The sequence below is a fragment of the Diabrotica undecimpunctata genome, chromosome 7, assembly GCF_040954645.1.
Source record: "Diabrotica undecimpunctata isolate CICGRU chromosome 7, icDiaUnde3, whole genome shotgun sequence".
Classification (NCBI taxonomy): domain Eukaryota; kingdom Metazoa; phylum Arthropoda; class Insecta; order Coleoptera; family Chrysomelidae; genus Diabrotica; species Diabrotica undecimpunctata.
This window is the reverse complement of record NC_092809.1, coordinates 120,776,041-120,798,446: the sequence shown is the minus strand read 5'-3', so window position 1 is coordinate 120,798,446 and position 22,406 is coordinate 120,776,041. Positions and strand designations below refer to the sequence as shown.

General features: G+C 31.2%; 1 protein-coding gene across 1 annotated transcript; it reads left to right on the top strand.

Annotated features, from left to right (window-relative positions):
- Positions 1–984: 984 nt before the first annotated feature.
- On the top strand, positions 985–22,125 carry LOC140446951 (uncharacterized). The gene is made up of 2 exons (XM_072539545.1): positions 985–1,143; positions 21,645–22,125. Exons 1-2 carry the CDS (start codon positions 1,114–1,116, stop codon positions 22,056–22,058), a joined length of 444 nt encoding a protein of 147 aa, XP_072395646.1. The 5' UTR covers positions 985–1,113; the 3' UTR covers positions 22,059–22,125.
- Positions 22,126–22,406: the final 281 nt, after the last annotated feature.

Sequence of the window (22,406 nt, the reverse complement as noted above, 5' to 3'; positions counted from 1 at the left end):
GTGTGTCAAAGGGCGATGGAGCGTGCTATGTTGGGCGTTTCACTACGAGACAAGATCCCAAATCGCCAGCTACGACAAAGAACAGGAGTGGCTGATGCAGTAGAGAGAGTAGCAACACTGAAATGGAACTGGGCAGGTCACGTGGCTCGAATGACAGATAATAGATGGACAAAGCGGATACTGGAATGGAGACCAAGAGATGATGCCTACCGAAGCAGAGGTCGTATACCAACACGTTGAACTGACGATCTAAAACGTTGTCATAGGAATTGGATGCAAGAGGCACAAGATCGAAATAGATGGAAAATTATGAGGGAGATCTATGTCCAGCAGTGGATAAGCGAAGATTGAATAATGATGAAGTTTAGCCTGCAGACCAATGCAGTTGCCGGGGGTGTGTCACTTGGAAACATAAGCCAGAGTTAGGTGTCTTATGAGGACCAATTTTCAAGAACCATCTCCCGTGTAAGACGCTCGATGTGGTCGTTCCGATAAAAGGTAACACAACTCTACTCTCCAGAGGAAAGATAAGTTAATTATTATTGAAATAATCACACAACTTTTTCTGCAAAAATCAGAATGACACCTCTCACATATACCTCAAAATAGATTCACCCTGTTCTATAATATATTTTGTTTTAAAGCAAAAAATCTCTATTAGTCTACAGCAATATAAACATTTCCTCACAGGAATTGTTAGTAGGTAACTTGTTTTAGGTTTCCGCATAATTTTTAAAGTTCTATTTATAAAAAATCAATTTTACTGTTATATGAAACCAACTAAAATCGCAACAAAAGAATTTTTTGCAATGCATAGCCTACATTAATTACTTTTTTTGAATGGCTCTATAGTATAAGCTGTAATTTTTTATTGGATAATAAAAGGTTGATTATTAACTGTGGTGGTTATGTGTGGGTAATAGTTTATAAAATACAGCAAATGCTTTTTATAATTTAATTTTAATAACAAATTTATACGAAATATATTTGCTAACTTAGATTAGATTTTTTATTATCTTTGTTATTCTATTTAAAAAGGGGGACCAAAAACTGAAAGACCAGTCATCAGGTATTTGGCTTTGAAAGTCATCCTTTAAAGAAATTGGATGGAAGATGAAGGTCTTTGGTGTTGCTTCGATATTGGTAAGAGACACGTTAAATGATTTGTGGGGTATAACACATAGAGTACCATGTGGGGTCAAAATTGTCTACCACTTTTGTTGGAATTTTTTTTGTTCAGAGGCCCTGGTAGGTCGATGTTGTTTAGTTTTATTACTTACTTACTTAATCCTAAGCCTTTCTGCCTTTAGGTGTAAGGCTGGTGGAGTTAAGTTTTGCACTGTTGTCTACATGCTTTCCAGTCTTGTGTTAGATTTCGTGCACTTTCCATGTCAATCCTTTCTTCTCAACTTCTTTTCTGATTTCGTCTACCCACCTAACTCTTGGTCTGCCTGGTTTGTTTTTCCCTTGCACTCTCGTTTTAAACACTCGTTTTGTTAATCTTTCATTCGACATTCTACACACGTGACCGAACCATCTTAGGTGCCCCTCTACTATTTTTTTGTTTATTGGTTCTAGGTTTAGGTTTTGTCTGATTGTTTCGTTTCGTATTTTGTCTGTCCTCTTTGTGTTTGCTATTTTCCTCAGGAACCTTATTTCCATAGCATTGACTCGAGATTTTTGTCTCCCAGTCAATGTCCATGACTCGCTATTATACATGATTGTAGGTCTAACTACTGATTTAACGACTGCCGTTTTTACCTTCTCCGGTATTTATTTCCCCAAAAATGTTGTTTTCATAGTGTTAAATACGCTTCCTGTTTATCCCATTCTCTCATTTATTTCCATGTCTTGTTTACCGTTTGATTCAATTATTATTCCTAGGTATTTAAAATGTTCCACTTGTTCTAGTTGTTTTCCGTTTAATTGTATTGCGCGTGTCTTTCTCTTATTTGAAATTATCATTGTTTTTGTTTTCTGTGTATTTATTTTCATATTTATGTTTGACAGTTCTTCTTCTAGGATTTCAAGATTGTTCTGTAGGTCTTCTCTGTTTTCTGCTATCAAAACCATGTCGTCTGCAAATAGAAGCTCTGATAGTTGAGTCTGTTTCATTTCTTCTTCTTCTACGGCACTACAGCCCAAAATGAGCCTTGGCCTCCTTTATTTTTTGCCTCCACCCTTGTCTGTCTGTGGCTGCTCTTCTCCATACACGGACTCCATACACGGCCTCTGGCAACTCCGCCTGTGGTGACTAATGGGTGGATTGAGTAGCTCAGGAGTCACCATTGCCGGTCCTAAGCCCGGGTAAAGGAGGAAGGTTAGGCAGTGGGCTAACAACCCACTCCCGGAAAAACACACTGTTATGAAACCTGTTTCATTTGCCAGTATCCTAATGTTAGTTTTCTCATTCTTCTCTTGGTTTTCTTTATTGCTCCATCCAGTACCACTGAGAACAGCAGTGGGCTCAACACGCATCGCCGTTTGACGACTTGACTTGTAGTAAATTCTTCGGATTCCTTGTTGTTGGTTCTCACCGTATTTGTATTATTATTGTACATATCGTTTATTACATCAATTGTTATCCTGTCAACTCCTCTTTCTTTTAATGTCCTTTCGTCCATACGTCCTTTCTTTGTATTCTGTCAAACGCCTTTTCCAGATCAATTAAGCATATATTTATTTCTCTATTTTTATTGATTACTTTTTCACTTACTTGTCTTATTGCGAATATGTGGTCTTGCGTGCTTCTGTCCTTCCTGAATCCACATTGTGTATCTTTCAGAGTTGGTTCTATTTGAGTTTTTATTCTTGTTTCTATTATTCTTGCGAATACCTTCCCAGGAATACTTGATATAGTAATACCTCGGTAATTATTACAGTTTCTCTTGTCGCCCTATTTGTGTATTGGTAGTACATGTCTTTCTTCCAGTCCTGTGGTATTTCTGCTCTCTTTATGATATCATTCATTGGTTCTTTCATGCTGTCCACTCCCTCTATTCTCATGAATTTTATCATTTCCGGGGTGATATAATCCTTGCCTGGTGCTTTGCCTAATTTAACTCTTTCAATTGCCTTTTCTAGTTCCTCTGTTGTTATGAGTTCTACTTTTGTATGAGTTAGCTCTTTAAAATGTTCTCTTTATCTTTCCATTATTTGGTTTTTTTCTGTTATTACCTATCCATTCTTGTCTTTTATATTCGGCATCATGTGTTCTTTCTGTTGTCTGAGCTGTTTTAATGCGCCGTAGAAGAGTTTTTAATTTTCTCTATAATTATTTGTCATTTAACCTCTCTTCTTTTTTCTTTATATGCCTCATAATCTTCAGGGCGCTTTGTACTTAGATATCTCTTCCATTTTTCTTTTTTGTTCTTTACTTTCCTTCGTATTTCGTCCGTCCATCATTCAGTTCTCCTCATAATTTGCTATTTTTGTCTTCCCGAAAGTTTCCTCAGCAGCTATGATTAAGTTGGTCTTGAGATTTTTGTACTTTTCTTCTATACTTGCAGTTTTTGCCCTACCTTTCAAAATATTGTCTAATTTTCCTTGAAATACCTTCTTACATCTTTTTTCTTTTAATTTGTAGCTTTTTACTATTTTATTTACTACCTTTCTCCTCTTTTCTTCCTTTTCTTTTGCTGTTCTCATTCTCATTATTACTAGATGACAATCACTGCCAATCTCTGAGCCTCTGTTTAGTTTTACTTATACTAAATTAGGTATTGTATTACTTGAATTAAACACGATTGTTAATTATTTAGGAATATTTTTATGAATATTTAGTAAACTTACAAACTTGAAGAAACATTAAATCGAAAAAATATTAACCTATTGTTTCAACTGTAACGAATGCATTTCAAAAAAGTAATCCGGAAACCAGTGCTTGTTACATATAATATCGCAGCAGTATTTTGTTTTATTCGTGTTATTTTTTGCAAGCTTCCTTCCCATTTTCGTGACATTTTTGTGAAAGCAATTTAATAGCAATATCAACAAACTACTGTTTGTTTGTAGGAACATACTCAACAACAAAATTTCCTTTATTTACCATATCTTTTTGAAATGATGTTTTAGCTTAATATGTTTTGAGCGTTTGGTCTCATAAGATTAAGCCATTTTTATGGAACCTTGGTTATCCTCAAAAATATTAATAGAAAATTGAAAATTAAACATTTCTTTTAAAAGTTGACCTAAAAACACTCAGTCATCCATGCAGACAGAACCAAATATTCGGCTTCACCGCTACTAAGAGCAACTATAGATTGCTTTTTAGAACACCAGTTAACAACTTTATTTTTACAAAGAATAACATATCCAGAAACACTCTTTCTGTCATTAGCATCAATACCAAAACCTATATCACCATATGCATGAACAGATACTTGATCATTTTTAGTAAATTTATTGTATATATTAATCCCAACTCATTAGTATAGCTCAAATAGCGAATTACATTGTTAAAATGCTTTCAATAATAATTACTATTAAAATTATTTTAAAATCGTCCAAAAAATGAAACTTTAAAACACAAATCTGGCCTAGTGCCAAGCATCAAATACATCAAGTTATCAAGTACATCCTTATAAGGGATTTTAAAATCAGTTTGAGCTTTTTTTTTAAATTTAACTTAGGTTCCTTTCAAATTATACTAATCTTGCAATTTACCATGTTAAAACGATTAACCATTTTTGTAACTAAATTTTTCTGACTAACAACTAAAGTCTTATCTTTCCTTTCTATCTCTAATCCAAAAAGGACAATTTTTGTTTCAATTGATAAATCACTTAATTCTAAAATTTTCTCTAAATTTGATTTTAAAAATTTGACATCATATTTGAAAATTTAAATAACAAGAATATCATCTACCTATATCAAAATATAAGATTTTTTATTAGGATTTTTATTTTAATTAAATAAAGCAAAGATCAACCTTAGATCTTTTAAATCCTAAATTACATAAATAAATGATTATTAATAGTTGAAGCACTAACTGAAGCAATGGAGAAAAAACTTGAAGCCTTCGAGATGTGGCTATACAGGCGAATTCTAAGGATATCATGGACAGACAAGATAACCAACGAGACCGTATTACGAAGAGTGGGCAAAGAAAGAGAGGTGATGTATACCATTAAAAGGAGAAAGTTGGAATATCTAAATACAGATTACTGAAGGTAATCCTACAGGGTAAAGTATTCGGAAAGCGAGGAATTGGGAGAAGGAGAATATCATGGTTGAAGAACCTGAGGAAATGGTTCTCCACAACAACAACGAATATATTTAAAGCATCAGTCAATAAAATAATTATAGCCAGAATGATTGCCAATATTCGGAACGAATAGGCACTGAAAGAAGAAGAATAGTTGAATTGCAACATTTAGGGTTTTCTCATAAACCATATAAAAATTTCACCAATTTACATGCTTACACCAGGTTTAACACTGAGGCCATCCGATTACTTTAAAAATACATCACTAGACACTAGACTTTTCAAAAAAGCACTTTTCACATTAAGTTGACGAATATCTATATAACGATTGACAGCAATAGCTAACAGTACCCTCAGGGTGGTTAATCTATCTACTGGTGCATACACGTCTTAGTTGTCCATTGATGGCTGCTGATAGCCTCTGGCCACTAATCGAGCTCTTTTCACCAACTGACCATCAACATTTTTCTTAACAAAAACTTATTGTGAACCAATGATTACATAATCGGCCTTAGGTTCTACCAAAGTCCAGGTATCATTGCTTTCTAACGCCAAAAGTTTTTTATCTATGGCCTCCCTCCATCCATTCCCCATTGAAACAGCTTTAACATAGTTTTTAGGTAATTCAGAAGGTAGACAGCCAGCAGATAAAGCCATGATCATACTCACTTCATAGTCATCAAGATAAGAAGGCATACGTCTATCTCTTGAACTTTTATGTCTCTCGTGTTCACGACTACTATCAGGCTGTATTACTTCAGGTTCAATTTTAACAGTTTCAGTAATAGTTTTCTCAGTCACACCTCTATGTCTTATCACATGAACTGGAGATTTACTTTCACAAGTTTCATCAAATCTAACTGAACGTGATGTAAACACTGCTCGTCTTAGAGGTTCCCGGAGGCACTATCCATTGCCACAATAGCCAATAAAAATACATTTTTTTGACCTCCAGCAAACTTCCCAGATCCATCTTGTTCAGAGATATGTGCATAAGCATTATATCCAAATAATTCAATGTTGCCCATATTAGGTTTGTAACTATACCAAACTTCAGGTGGTGTACAGTCATTAGGCAATGTTTTTATAGGAGTTCGATTTATTAAGTACACAGCAGTCAATACAGCTTCTCCCCAAAATGACTTGTCAAGACCACTGTCCAAAATTAAACATCTAGATTTATCTAAAAAAGTACGATTGTATTTTTCTACTAATCTATTCTGCTCTGGATTCCTGGATACAGAATATCGTATAGTTATTCCTTTACTAGTACCAAAATCTTTAAAGAGTTTAGAACTATTCTCCCCAGCATTATCACATCTCAATTACTTTATTTTCAGGTTAAATTTTGATTCAGTTAAGGCTACAAATTCCTAAAGAATGTTTTCACTTTATTCTTCTCTTTAATAAGGTATAACACTTAAAAATAACTGTAATCATAAATAAAATCAATTGCAATTCAATAAAATACAAATTTTCAATAAATTTTCCAGTAATAATTGCAGTATTACCCCTCATGATTTTTACTTCTATATTTTTAAAAATCATACGAAAACCTTTTTCTTTAATTTGTCTTACTGATAATAAATTGTAAGAAAGATTGTCACAAACAAGAATATCAAAGTAACTGAAAGTCCTTCTTTACATATAGCTCACAAACTACCTTGAAATTTTGCTGCTACAGTTTCACCGCCTGTTGCTACATTTATTTGTCTATCCACTGCTATGGAATTGGTTAAAATTTAATGTATTTTGACATAAACAGGTGATTTGTACAACCACTTTCCACAATGCAATTTCTTAATTTTCAACATTACTCATATTAGCGCTTTCATGATTTTTAGACAATCTTTTTTAACATTTCGAGCGAATATGCCCCATTTCGCTACAAGAATAACAACGAACTAAAAGTGTGTTTGCTCTTACCTTTAAATTTGTCTTGACCAACAAAGGCATGCGAAGAAACAGGTACACTAGTAACTTTCTTTGTTTTTAAAATATCATCTTCTGCCATTAAACTATTTTTCACAAAATTTACAGTTACTTTGGATGGATCAAAAAAAAATATCAATGGATGTTACAACAACTGAACTGAATCTGTCAGGTATTGCAGATAAAAGTGTGCTAATCTTTTCACTCTCATCTATTTTACCTCCTGCATCATTTAATTCTCTTAAAGTGTAAAAATCTACCAAAAGCTCACCCAAGTTGCCGTCTTCTTTTAGTACTAAGTTGCGCAACTTTTTCTGGATTTGTACTTGAGACTAAAGTCCTGTCTTTTAAACAGCTTTAAGAGCTTCCATCATTCCCATCAAAGTTTCTTGGGTTTTAATTACTTCCAAAGCATTATCCCCAACTAACTGAACAATAATATCCTTTGAAGTCGAATCACTTTTAACAAAGTCTTTATACTTATCTTCAGTCCTAGTAGGTTTCTCTTGAGAAATGACATCAAGAATATCATGTCGTTCCAATCGAAATTTCCATGAATCAAAACCGGCTTTATTAAATTGTTTTACATTAGCCATAAAAAAATAATTTCTAGACGAAACCATAACTAAATGACACACGTGTGAAAACTATGAACACAATTTTTCCTGCAAACTACACTTTTAGCAGAACAAATTTTACTTTCTTGCTAAACAGATAACCTATTTACGCAGGTTAATAATAATAACACTATTATTGTATTTAGTTAGAAAAGAAATAAGTTTTATTCTTTTACAAGTACAAGTGTAAGGTGTACAGAGACCGGTGACAAGTGACAAGTAAGTCATCAGACATCAATAAAAATCAAATGTGTTGCCAACATACATATAATAATTATACTACTGTATTTTACAGCAACATTATACAATTATGCAACTAATGATCTTGATTATTAGCCCAGTCTGGTTATGCAAAAATCATCGATTTCGCGGCAAAATTTTTCGCAGATATCTAAAGCTTTTAAGACATAGATGGGGGGTTACTAGATAACGAATAGATGAAAAAATACTCGTATTTTGACCTTGCGTCTTTTTTAACAATAATTTATAGTCACAATTTAATTTTTTGTCTACAGTTTGTCAAGTTTTTTCCCTTATATTTTAAATAAACAATAATTACATAATTTTTTTTATATCAAGAATATCTTTATTTTCCTGTTTCTTTAATAAAAATTAATAAATAATTGACGAAAATATTTGCAAAAAAGCAGTTTTTTGCACTAATTTATAAGTTTTATTAATTTTTTTAATAACTAAATAAATTGTTATTAATACATTTGAACATCGAGGAATTACCGTCTTTTAAATTTGTGCGAAATTTCCACCCGATCGGTCAAATAGTTTAACTTACTTACTTACTTAGTTTAAAAGATATTTAATTTAATAATCCCTGAGGCTAATTATTTAAACTAATGAACTTTCCCTATGAATGATGCTAGTCACATTTAGCATATTTCATAGGATTCTTTAAGACTTAAACTATCTCAGAAGTTAAATGCATATTGCGTTTTCATCGAAATTATTTACAAAATAAACGTTTAAAAAAGGGGTATGTTTTTTACTTATAAACAATTGTAATAACTTTTATATTTTTCACGCTACAGACTTGTACGCCAATCATTGGATAGCTGGTAAAAAAACTCACAACAAAAAAAACCTATGACCAATAGAAACGAAGTTAGCGACTATTTTTAAAAAAATCGTATCTCCATTGTTTCTAAACATTAAGAAGTAAAATTTGCACAAATTTTGAATGAAAATCTTAATTTTATACAGAAACTTATAAAATTCATCCAATTTTTTGAAACTTACAGCTCTTCAAAACAAACGTACTTTCGAAAGATCGACATAGGAAAGTGGAGAGAATAACTGTTTCAGCTCCGTTTTTGTTTTCGACATGGGAACTTCAAATTGAAACACATAGGAAAAATTTACATTATCTTTGCTTACATTGCAGCTGGAAACCTCTTTTTTTATTCTGGGGTAGCTCGTCGAAATATGAATAACTACATAGTTTTCACTGGCCGGAATATGGGAAACGTCGGAAAAGTTGTCCATTTGAAATTCGTTAAATCCCCGGAAATTTTGGAAAATCCCGGAAAATCAACATATATGTTTTTCCATTTTATATCACTGATGTAATATACTCCAGTCACTATGGAGGAAAAGAGGTCAATACCTCTAAATTTTTTATAACTAAATCGATTTTGCTAAAAATTTGTAATTAGGCTTATCTTACCTCCCTCTTCAAAAGTTATATATGCGCTAGGTGAGCTTTTTATTTTTAAGAGGTGAAATCACCCCTTATTAAAAATAATGAAAAAAATTTATATTAAAGCATTTTATGGATTTAAATCGTGTTAAATTAGGTAATTGAAATATCGTCAATTATAATAATGGATATTGTGTACATTCTCAATCCTTAAATAATCTTAAAAACCACCCCTTTTAATAAAAATAATTGTAAAAAATCGTTTAACAGATTCAAACGCTTTTGTAGTGCATTTATATCATCTACAATGTAATTATCTGCTTATATAAAATAATTTTGGTTGATTGCAACACTTTAACCCTTAAAAACTACCCCCTATATCAAAATATATAAAAAAATCTTTTTAAACAACTTCAAAAGGTTTTAATCTACCTACATTTATGTTCAAAAATTTCTTTCTTACCAATAAAATATTTTTTAATTGATTGCTTATTTTCAACCCTTAAAAACCACCTCTATGGTCATGAAACAAATTCCCTTTGGTAAATGTCTAAATAAAAAAATTAAGTATACTCATGATATTTTTATTGTAAAAAATTATGCATGAAAATACTTTGTATTAGAAAGTATACAAAATATATTTACAAAAATAAAAATTATTTACAATATATCAAATTATTCATTGTCTGAAATGTCATTCTCGTCGTGTTCTAACTCCACCTCTTCGTCTATTGCAGGACAGTTTTGACAATTGTCGCCAGAGCATGTTCCACACGTAGCATTGCAAAATAGACCTAGTCTACGACAGCCACACGCTGAGCCGCAACCCTTTTTGCAATTGCAAAAAATCATTTTCAATAGTTCTTCTGGTGCAGGTGAACTCATTTTTATTGGTTGTAAAATATCATCACTCTTGAACCATCTCCAATCCGTTATATCAATATCTTTATTTCCAAGCCATATCTGAGTTTGTAAATAAATTCTTTTGATATGCTCATCCAGGGCACTTACAGTTGGTACAAGAGATGATAATTTAACTGCACTATTTTTACTTGTGGCTTAAATAAACGATTCGTATTGCAATTGGTGAAGTAATGATGAATAATCTTCGACCTTATTCATTTTGTTCATGTGGGTGTCTTTGGCAAGGCCATACAGCAAAATTGTACAGAATCTCCCAGCTTCTAAAATGTCTTCGAGATCTGAAGTACTCCTGTCATTGGCACTCATTGGCGGCTTGCCCACGCAACTTCAAAGGAGTGTCGCTTCTCTGTGTTCGTTAGTTCTCTGAAGCACATGTTCAGTTTAGAGGTGCCAATATTATATACATAACATGTATATATATATATATATATATATATATATATATATATATATATTGAAATGATTTCAATATGTTAAAAAGGATACAACTTAAATGGATTTTTATATGAGTTTGTTGTTCATGAATTTCATGAAGCCATCACAATGTGGGTTCGACTCTGAAATAAAAGAGAGAAAAAGATTAGTAAATTGTTAAATAAATTAATTTTGACTTACCTGGTATGGTGTTAATAATTTCTGAATAGTATAGTTGCCTAGTGTATAGGTGAATCGTCTAAACCTTAAAAAGAACAAAAAAAGAAGAATTCTTAAAAAAATATTTAAACATAGAGATTTTAAAAAAACGTCAGAAAATAAACTGTCAAGCAAGTCTGTGGAAGCTAAATTAATAGGGGTTTTGTTAAATAAGAAATTACAATGATGTGGAGATGAAAATAATAAATTGTATTAGCATTGTAATAGAATAAGTTTTATATCTGAACATTTTTTTTTATAAATTCCCAAATTAGATGTGATTAAAGTGATTATGAGAAATTAATGTGGATTGACAAATGTGTCAGAAGAGGACAGTTTTATGGTTTAAAAAAAATAGAAGAAAAAAAGAAAAGAACGTTGGTTGCTGTTAGCAACGAATGATAGATTTTGGGGGAGGCCGAGAAGAAATTTTGAAAGGAGAGTCCTGAAATTGTGGAATAGGTCGGGAGTGTTTTTTTTAACTCGTCTAAAGAGAATTTTAGTTTTTCCACAGTTTCCACAGCAGAGATATCCAGAATTTGTTCCAGAGAGTAAGAGAAACAATTTAACTTATAAATTATTATTGGAGTACAGAAATGTCATTTAAATTGAGAAAATTAAAATTCATGAATTAACATAATTGCGATAGGCCTTAAAAAAATTGAAAATATTAATGATCATTAAATTAAAAAATAGAATAGTACGTACCTTAACTTCCGAAGAGAGGATTGATATTCCAGTTTCACCAATTATTTTGCGAGTAGTTAGTTTTCTTTAAATAAATCAGAACTGTTTTAAAGTAAGGTTGGATAATAATTTTGGGGATCATTTGAAATTTTGATTATATTTGAATGCAAGTTAAAAGTCAGCGGAATAAAGTGTTCATTTTCTTTTCTTTATAGTTCATTTAAACACTTTATAAAGTTGCAATATTTATTTAGTTTTTAGGTACTTGTATAGAGTCTCCACATTTTGTAATAAATTTTTATTGTCACGACTCTAAACCACATTAAGATTTATACGATTCCTATTTTTGTAAATTTTTAAAGGCAACCCAAGTTGCAGACGAATTTTATTGTTTATATTAAATTTGTTCAATATTAATAAATAACGTGCTTCATTTGGGTTAATTTATCAAAGGTCTAAAGTAAATTTTGGTTTAATTTCTTTTTGAACTCTACCAGGAGACTACAGAGTCGACGTCACACAGTGACAGATTGCTTAGAACACATAATTGAGCTAGCTGAGGTATATATTAAATTAAACAACGAACCACAGATTTTAAAAATTACAACATTTATTATAAATAAAAATAAAATTAATAAAATACAACTTTTTCAATATATATATATATATATATATATATATATATATATATATATATATATATATATATATATGTATGTATGTATTCTATACATAACATATATATGTATGTATGTGTTATATACATATTTGTGTGAGTGTTAGTGTGTCTGTTACCAGTTTTTCGAATATACTTGAATAAAGCATTTATATATACAGAAAATAGGTTGATGCTCCAAAATATAAATAACATGCTCCAAATTTTTTTTAGAATAACTCCGTTAATTTAAAGTTGCAGTGTCCATTAAAAAAATATTTTGAAGGTAGTTTCAAAAGCTACAAGACTAAGTAAATTAAAATATGTTTAAATTCTTTTTTTTTTAAATAGTAAAGGGCCAAAGTGCTGATTACAGGTGTGTCAGCCGCTGTATCTCAAACTTCAATTGGCTATATCTCTATTATTTTTCGAGTTACAACAAAAATAAAAAAATCAAAATTTTTGTTAAGAAAAAAACTACATTTTGGTATAGAACCGTTTTTCACGTATCTCTTATAGTTTTAGATTTATTTTGAAAAAATTTAAATTTTTAGATAATTACAAAAAAAGATTTTTTAATTTAAACATGATTTTTTCAAAAAATACGCATTTTAAACAAGCTAAACTTTTAAAACTTATAAATAACACAAAAAAAATGAATTGTAGAAGATATACGTTTAATTTGAATTCTGATCGAAATAGTGTTACTTATACTGCTTGTTTTTTTTTTTAAACGCTAGAGTAATTCAAATTCTTTCCTTCGTATTTCGCTTTGTTTTAATCAAAATGGCTTTTAATATTTTAAAGGTTTTTTCTAGATCTTTAAAAAGTGTTGTATGAGTTTTTATCAAAAAAGATGTCCATTTTCCAATATTTGATGTTAAATGCATCGAGTATAGTATCCCAAAAATAAAAAGTAATCTTCAAACAATTATAAATCACTTAGTATTGTACTTATAAAACTTAATAAAAAAACTATCTCTTGGTTTTTTTATAAGCTTTATTTTTGTTCAATGTAGATTTTTCAATAAAAGGCTTTGTTTTTGAGTTATTCGTGCAAAATCATTGGAAAACATGTTTTTTTTGTGAAAAGTTTACTTTTTCAAGTGCGTATAACTCAAAAAGTATTGATTTAGCGCAAAAAATTTATATAACATTTTTTGTTTAAAATTTGATTCTCTATCAATTTCCGGGGTTATTTTGAGCGTAAAAAGTTCAACCCCTAGATGGGGTGCCAACCACCCCAGGGGTAGAAGCACACATCGGCACCATATAACTTATGTAATTTACTACACACTGTAAATATTTTAGATGAATCGGTGCAGTTATAAAAAATTTAAAGGGAAAATGCCACAGTAACTGGACTAATAATATTTATATATTTTATAAATTAAATTTCAGGTAATTTTTTACACATTATATTATTATAGTCCTTATATTAATTATAACTGTTTGTATTTTTAAAATTAACAATATTGATTTTTATTCTATTTTTCGTCTAAATATGATTTTCAATATTAATCTGCTTTGATAAAATAAGTCGATTTTTTCATCACCTGTCTTATTACATTTTGCAATGTTTATTGAACTTTACTTTTTTATTTTCTTTAAAAGTTATAGTTTGGTTAATTCATTCGTCTTCACTGTCAGCTGTGAACCTTTTTGTTGCAGGTTGTTTGTCTTCACGTATTAAATCAGTCTCCAAATATACATTTTCAGAATCACTGTCGTCGTCAAACGTAACCGTACCGAGATTGCAGCATATTTTCTCCTCTACTTCTTCCTCAGTACAATTTATGCACAAGTTCGTACAATTCAAACAACGTTTTCTGCACCCACATCTAGTAGTTTTGCAACCTGTGGTGCATTTGCATGTAATGTGCTTTAATGTCTCTTCGAGAATTAAATTATCTAGAGTATAAATTGGTTCAAAACCAGTGGCACTTTATCTCCAACCATAGGCACAAGCATCTAACTTATTACCTAACCACATTTCTAATTGATAGTAAACCCGAAGAACATGCTGTTTGGCTGCCCTTCAGTTGGTGGCAGAGTTTCTAGTTTAAAAGATATTTACCGATATTTCTGCTGAATTGTAAGTATCTTAAATCATTTAAAGAAAGTGTATCGTTGTATTTTTTTTATAGTTATTTATTATAATTAATAATTCACTCAATAGTTTTAAATATTACTTACAGTGTTTAATCAAAAAGTAATTAAATACGTTTAGTTAAAACTTTTTTGTTCAAAATACACAAAATGTTTTACTCAAAGAAGTATAAGTATATTGCTTTCTAAAGCCACTACACTGAATTTGACGAAATTTTGGAGGGTGGAACTGGAACAGTTTCCCCTCAACTTTCCTGTTGATATTTCGAAAGTACCTTCGTTTCGAAAGGCTGTAAGTTTCAAAAAATAGGATGAATTTTATATGTACAAGTTTCAATATAAAGTTCAGGTTTTTATTCAAAATCTATCATTATATTAAAATTTTCAAACTTTATAGATAAATTGGAACTTCTACATCACTGTTTTATTATTGCGAAGTGCCAAAAAATTTAAATTTGGCTTTTGCATATCTTCTGATTTTTTATCCATAGTAAACATTTCAGGTCAATATCTCGTTGTCAATATTACGACGTCTTGTTTGTCTTTCCATTTTACAACAAATATACCTTTATTGCTTTCCTCGGAAACAAATTCGCCTTTTTTTAGTTTTGTTCGTGACATTTTCGGATTATTTTTCCCGTTAGTACGTAGGGTACCCAATAACAATGTTTTATATAATTGATGGATTCGACCGTTACTTGATGGAAATTCATTTTATGTAACAATAAAACACTGAAAACTTTGTTTTCAAAACTTCCACAAATTTTTATTTTAAATTATTATCACTACAGCTGTTTCGGCTGATTGCCTTTCTCAAGTGATCTGTTTTTGGCATGGGTTTACACTTTATGTATATAACTATGTTTTATGTTTAAGCAATTCAAAAGTCAACTCTACAGAGATGTAGCAGTTATATACACAAACTGTTCACCCCTTTTTAAGTTATCCCTTCGTCAAATCTGATACTACTTTTATTGAGACAATATAATTCTTAGCATTATTGTTTTCTTGCCCGCAGTATACTTTAAGTCATACAAATGGTCACTTTCTTTAAATAATTTAATGCCAAATTTGTGGCATTTATTTATTATGTAATGCCACATTATATTTAATATTATTACTAAATGTGCTAATGTATTTAATATATGTATTATATAATAATATAAATTTTAATTGCCCTTTAAATGGTACCAAAGTGATATCATTACATAAAAGCTCTAAGGTACAATGAGCATTTAAAAATTTTCTTTTGAGATTGACAAAAAAAACTAATAGTATACAATCTGTCATTCCTTTCCATAACAGCTTCGTTGTAAGTAAAGTGTTGTTGTTGTCCTTAGAAATAATTAAAAACGATTTCTTGACATAACCTGACAAAAATCATGTTTATTTATTAACTTTTTGGACCAGTATGAAAACATTGTAGGAAGGGGAAGAAGTTTCATCTACATTATTAGACACAAAAACTTATCCATTTCCTTTGGTGTTTCTTCTGGGATCTTTTCATGATTGTATGCGTGATCTTCATTTACCTTAAACATTTTGCTGCGCATAATATCGATTAGTTTCGTTTGTAAATAGTTCGTATAGTACGTACGTAAATATAACTACGGATTCCTGGATTTTCCTCTAAAAATACAAAGTTTTTCACATTATTTTTGGTAAGAAGTCCCCAGTCGGTTGATTGTAACATTTCTACATTAGTTGTTTGTAGTATTATCATCGTCAGATTTAAGAAAGACTGTATTGTGTCCAATAACATCCTTGATAGACTTTTCAATATCATATGCATTAGCATTTACGAACTATTATAGTAAAAATACTTTTCTGGCAGGTGCGCTTCTGCTACATTTAACATCTGTTCAATTTCTCTTGTAGCATTTTTATTTTTATTTGTATACAGTGTGTAAAAGCCAAATGGAATACATTCATTATTTAGGTTACTGTACATATTTATAAAAAATCCCGAAACACGTCAAATTTAAATTATAACTTGACATTCTTTAACGTGAAAATGCAACCCCTACCTTCAACCCCCTTAGAATGACTGGTACAACCCCCAATTTTTAAAATAGAAAGTATAGGCTTGTGATATATCGTTTGAAAGGTCTTTTCATTCTCCATTCAAAAATGTTGTCGCTTTCAAGTTTATTAAGATTAATTAAGATAAAATAAATTAAAATCATGTGGTTACCGAAATTCGCTACAATACAATCAAAAACTAAAATGTAATGCAAAACGTAATAAAATGTAGAACACGAAAAAGAACTATAAATGGTAATAAAGTAGATGTTCAAAATATTCACCGCTAACGTCTTGGCAACATCCTAATCTCAAATAAAACTGTCTTCTAACATTATTTAACATAACAGGCGTGATTGACCTAATCGCAAGCGTTATTCGTTCTTTTAAGTCATTTAAATCAGAAGGTTTAGTTTTGTACACATGGCTTTTCACATATCCCCATAAAAAAAATCTAATAATGTAAGATCAGGTGATCGCGCTGGCCATTCAATCAATCCTTGCCTCCCTATCCACCGATTGGGAAATATTGTATCGAGGTACTGCCGGACATTTAGTTGGTAATGTGGTGGTGCTCAATCCTGCTGAACACATATCGTATTTGCTGGAACTTGAGGGTTTCCGAGATCAGGATATAAATTTGCCAACGTTGGAATGACATCATTTTGAAGTAGTGCCAAATATTTGTTGCGATTCAAGTTGCCCTCAATGAAAAAGGGACCAATGATATTGTTTCCTACAATCCCTGCCCAAACATTAACCTTTCGAGGGTATTGAGTGCATTCTTCTCTCATCCAGTGAGGATTTTCCGTGGCCCAGTAGCGGCAATTTTGCCGATTAGCATGACTATTAAGTGAAAAAGTACACTCATCAGAAAACATAACGTCTTCTAATTGGATAATATTGTTATCCAACACGTCCATCATTTTCTCACAAAAAAAAGTTCTCCTATCAAAATCGTCTTCCATGAGCTCCTGAGTAGGTATCATCTTATAGGGATGCAATTTATTTTCTTTTAATATGTTTACTATCGATGTATGGCTAGCATTGAATGTAGTGGATGCCCGTCTACTCGATGTATGTGGATTTTCCTACTCGATGTATGTGAAACTCAAGCAACACATCTAATTTGAGTTCATCACTCAGTGCATTGGCAGCTGCTTTTTTATCTGCCTTACATGACCAAACTCGCGAAACTGCTTCTCTATTTTACTTATTGTTCCTTGGGCGGTATAAATATATATATATATATATATATATATATATATATATATATATATATATATATATATATTAGAAATGATTACTTCGACCAAAAAATAATTTATAAATACGTTCAAATTATCGGGTAAATTGGTCTGTAATAAAAATCTTTCTTTTTTCTTAATTACTCAATATTTCGCCATTAATTTAACAGCTTCTTCAGGAGTAAACTAAAACAATTTGAACATTACAAAAAATGGCGTACAAATACATTTTAAAACACTTACAGAATTTAAAAGATTTCGCAAATAAAAAATGACATTGAAGTATTTAAAATATTGAATGTCAAGATTAAATTGTCTTAAGCACGTTCGTTACAGCTGTACGATAAAAAATTAAAATTATTTCAAATGTACAAATAAAAATAACAATAAAAGAAAAGTTAGAAGAATAATATTTCTTTGATGAATTATTAAGGTTAGTTGTTATTAAGATGAATGTTGGCTATTTTGAATATTTATAAATTTTGTTCAATATGTTACAATATATGTTACTTAACTGTCCAGTGTTTTAAATTATAAAACGGACACTGGACAGTTAAGTAACATATATTGTAACATATTGAACAAAATTTATAAATATTGTCTCATGAAATGTCTCATGAAATAGGCGAGTTACTTCCTGTTGTGTTCGGGTGTTATCTCCGTAACCAATCATTTGTAAAACTGTTATTTTATGCAATTCCGTTAATCTAACCATTTTTCAGAATTGAATTGAACGAACTCTTTACTTAAATTAAAATACTGATAACTTAAATAAAACAATTTACTAATGCGTGTTAAAATAACGTTGCGACGAATATAAAGTTTTTTAATGGTTACCATCTAAAAACCACATTGCTATGGTTTTTGTTCACTTTCTCATTATCAAGACCTAAACGGGAAATAAGTTTTGAGTATATTTTAGCGAATTTCAGTAACCACATGAATTTAATTTATTTTATCTTAATTAATCTTAATAAACTTGAAAGCGACAACATTTTTGAATGGAGAATGAAAAGACCTTTCAAACGATATATCACAAGCCTATACTTCCTATTTTAAAAATTGGGGGTTGTACCTGTCATTCTAAGGGAGTTGAAGTTAAGGGTTGCATTTTCACGTTAAAGAATGTCAAGTTATAATTTAAATTTGACGTGTTTCGGGATTTATTATAAATATGTACAGTAACCTAAATAATGAATTTATTCCATTTGGCTTTTACACACTGTATATTGAAGTCACCGTATGTATTAAAATACTGAAAAAGTATTTTTAATCCTTTTGCGTTGCCGGAGTTTAATAATAAACAAATTTTAAAGTTTGTTTATATATCACAGATGCGCATTTCTTCGGTATTATTTGATCGAGAGCCACTTTGGAATATTTTGCGCGTCAAATAAATAGGAATTTAACCGTATATGTAGTGTTTATACTGAGTTGGGTGAACGATTTTTGAAGACAATCACATCACTCTCGCTGGAGCTACTGTCAAAGGGCAAAAAACTGGCAAATTTATTGTAAAAAATTGAACTATACTCAATGTAATGTGTTAGTTTTAATAAGAGTAGTCTCTGTTTTGTTTTTATGCTGTCTTTCATCTGAAAGATTTGTAAAACGGCGTTTCCAACCACTTAGAAGGATACCCATATGGTTCCATTGTGTTTGGGGTTTTAAGAAGCCGCGTTTCAAAGTTTGCGTCCCAGTAAACAGCTTCCATCCTCATTTTGTTTGTCCAAAGCCATCCCAGGCTATTTCGCAGTGTGAGATGCGGTTTTTTTTTGCATTGCAGTGAATCTAAATGCAGTTTCAACCCCAGAATTTTTAAAGAAAAAAAATAACATTTAGTGAAATTTAGGTAACTTTTTTGTTGAACTTTGAAGGTAAAAATAGACATTTTTCATTAATAATTGCTTTCATGACAAGTTGAGAAATTGTAATAAGTCAAATTATAAATGTTAGGGTGGTGCCTAGTTGTCATATTAATTATTCTCAAGCTTAAAATTTAATATTGACATCTGACAGTTAGCTTTATTTTCTCGACAATTAACACATACCTAATCATAATTGAGATTTTGTTTTTTAAAAAATGGTTAACCTATATGTATAGTCCCATTTAAAAAGATATTTTTCATTTGTAATAATTTATTTCTGCTACAAAATATCGGCCATTAACAATTGTAAGTTCTTATAGCACCTCCAACTTCTAGAGTTTGTAAACCGATAGTAATACAGTAAGTTTGTTTTTTGTTATTTCGTATCACTATTTATATTTGTAACTCTTTGTGATGTAATTTTTTTTTAAAAAGAGCATTATTTCTTTTAAAAAGTTTCTAACCCGTTTTTATATTTTTAGGAAGCAAGAGCCTTTCTTTTATCCAACAGGAAGATTCTTCTAAGCGGCGTCCTTATTCTTAATAGCTTAAGAACTTTCTTGTGTTATGTTTGTTCCAGGAGATTCATGTACGTACCCCTTTTTGTTTCGTTTTTGTAGTTACCCCAAATCCAATCCTCTTGTTATTTACTTATCCATGACCCAGCTCTCCAAATATACCCTGGGTAGCCGTTCGCAAATGTTTCAGTTTGTTCTGCTGACAGTTTTGGACCTCCCAATTTGAGGTTAAACATTATGTTAAATACATACAAAATTAACAGCTATAAATAATTAGTTTTTTAATTATATTTTTTCAGTTTATGTACAAAATAAATGTAGTATTAAAAACTAGGTTTCTAAAAATTCATCATAATTTATCTTTTCAACCCCAAACGGAAAAGAAAGGGAAACATCTAGTACTGGCAAATCAAGTTTTTCATGTGGAAGAGCATGTAATTAAAAACAATAATAGTAAAAGTTATGATAATAAAACCTAAAGTCATCAGGCAGTCTGCAGCTGCAGCTTGAAGCGTTATGAAATATCATGTTATCACCTCGGGGAAACAATTACGGGTCTAACCACCTTCTGATATCCCCGGGTGCTTTGTAGAGGGCTTCGACAATCGCAGTCAAGAGCTCCTCTACCCAAGTCCATTTACTGGGTATGGACTTGTAAATATTTATCTTCGGTGTCTTGCCTTGAAAAAGGCAAGATATTTCTTACATGACAATTTCTTCGTCGAAATAAAAACACCAAGTTTAGCTGAAACAATTCTCAGCCACAGAGTATGGAAAATAAATGCATGAAGCAGAAACTGACCTGGATGACCTGAAAATCGCCAATATTTATATGCGCCGTTCGAGCGATAAATAGGGATTTCCAGGTCAAGAGCCAATGGGAAAATTCGAGGCAGGGCGATGCGCATCGAAATGCGTACTAGTCCACAGACTATGGCATTCGATGACAATGTAAGGTAAATTATTTAAATTTTTCCTATTTCAATTGCATAAAAATGAAATTATGTGATATTTACTTTTTCATATTAATAGCATGAATCCATCTTTTTCTTTTCTCTAATTTATATGTAATCTTTGGCAACCTATAAAAACTACACTCACTTTTTTTGCTATTATTGGCACAATTAAATACGCAACATGTATTTGCACCCATTTTTAATCAAATTTATGCGTAAAAAGATAGGTCCAATTTTGTCATAATTCGCCGCTACGCACGCTGGCATCGTTTGAAGGTACTCCTACCATGGTTACGCATGGAGCGAATAGCAATACCCTATGTGGTAGGCAAAATAATCGTTACACTCTTAAACGAAACTCCTCTGCTATCGGTTGTTAAGAACTGGTCGATGAAGAATCAGACCAGATAGGGCGCAATAGTAGTATAAATTTAAAAGCATGACTAAATTTTGACGTTGCGTCAGCCGCCATTTTGATTTGGGCAAGGTTAGGTCTTTTTTTCGTCAACAACACGACTAGACTGTACAAGTAGTAAAAGTAACAGGTTTTGAGTATGTTTTTTAATTAATGACCAGATATTTTAAAATGTGTACTAAAATAAATATATTTCATTTTTAGTTGCTGTTTACTGTGGTCAATAGTTTGCCATATTTGAAAGACCCGTTAAATATTGGAGTATCAGGTAAAAGTAAGGGCTCTAAATATTCTAAGGAAAGCGAACTTCCGCTTGATAAATCTATTGATTTGTATAAAGCAGCTCATCTACATCAACACCGTAAAGTATACGACACGACAACACCAAGCAACGTAAGGCCCCGTTATTTTTATCCTGGTGCTTATACTCAGGCTACTGCTTGGGATACTCGACCTCCAGTAACTGCAACTCTATGGCTAACGGAAGGAAAAACTGCAACTCTATGGCTAACGGAACGAAAAACTGCAACTCTATGGTTAACGGAACCAAAAACTGAGGCTACTGCTTGGGATACTCGACCTCCAGTAACTGCAACTCTATGGCTTACGAAAGCATAATTTGATTTGGACAGAGTATATGGTTTTATCATAGGAATAATGTCTAATAAAGTACGATAACTAAAAATATTTGTGTTTTAATCGAAAAAAAAAACTGTATACTACGAGGTAAATTACAGGATAAATTAATTAGCTGACTTCACAACGCCACGTCTTTGTAAAGCTATAAATTATTGACTACATAAGCAATCTCATCTTACCGGTCAATATCTTTGTAAGGATGAAATGCTTCGTACACACAATTACCCCTCACTCCACTCACCATATTGAAGTTAGTCTGGAAGAGATGTTAGTCAAAGTAAAACTTTTACACATTTAGATTTTTCTTGATTTAAAATATATTCAAAA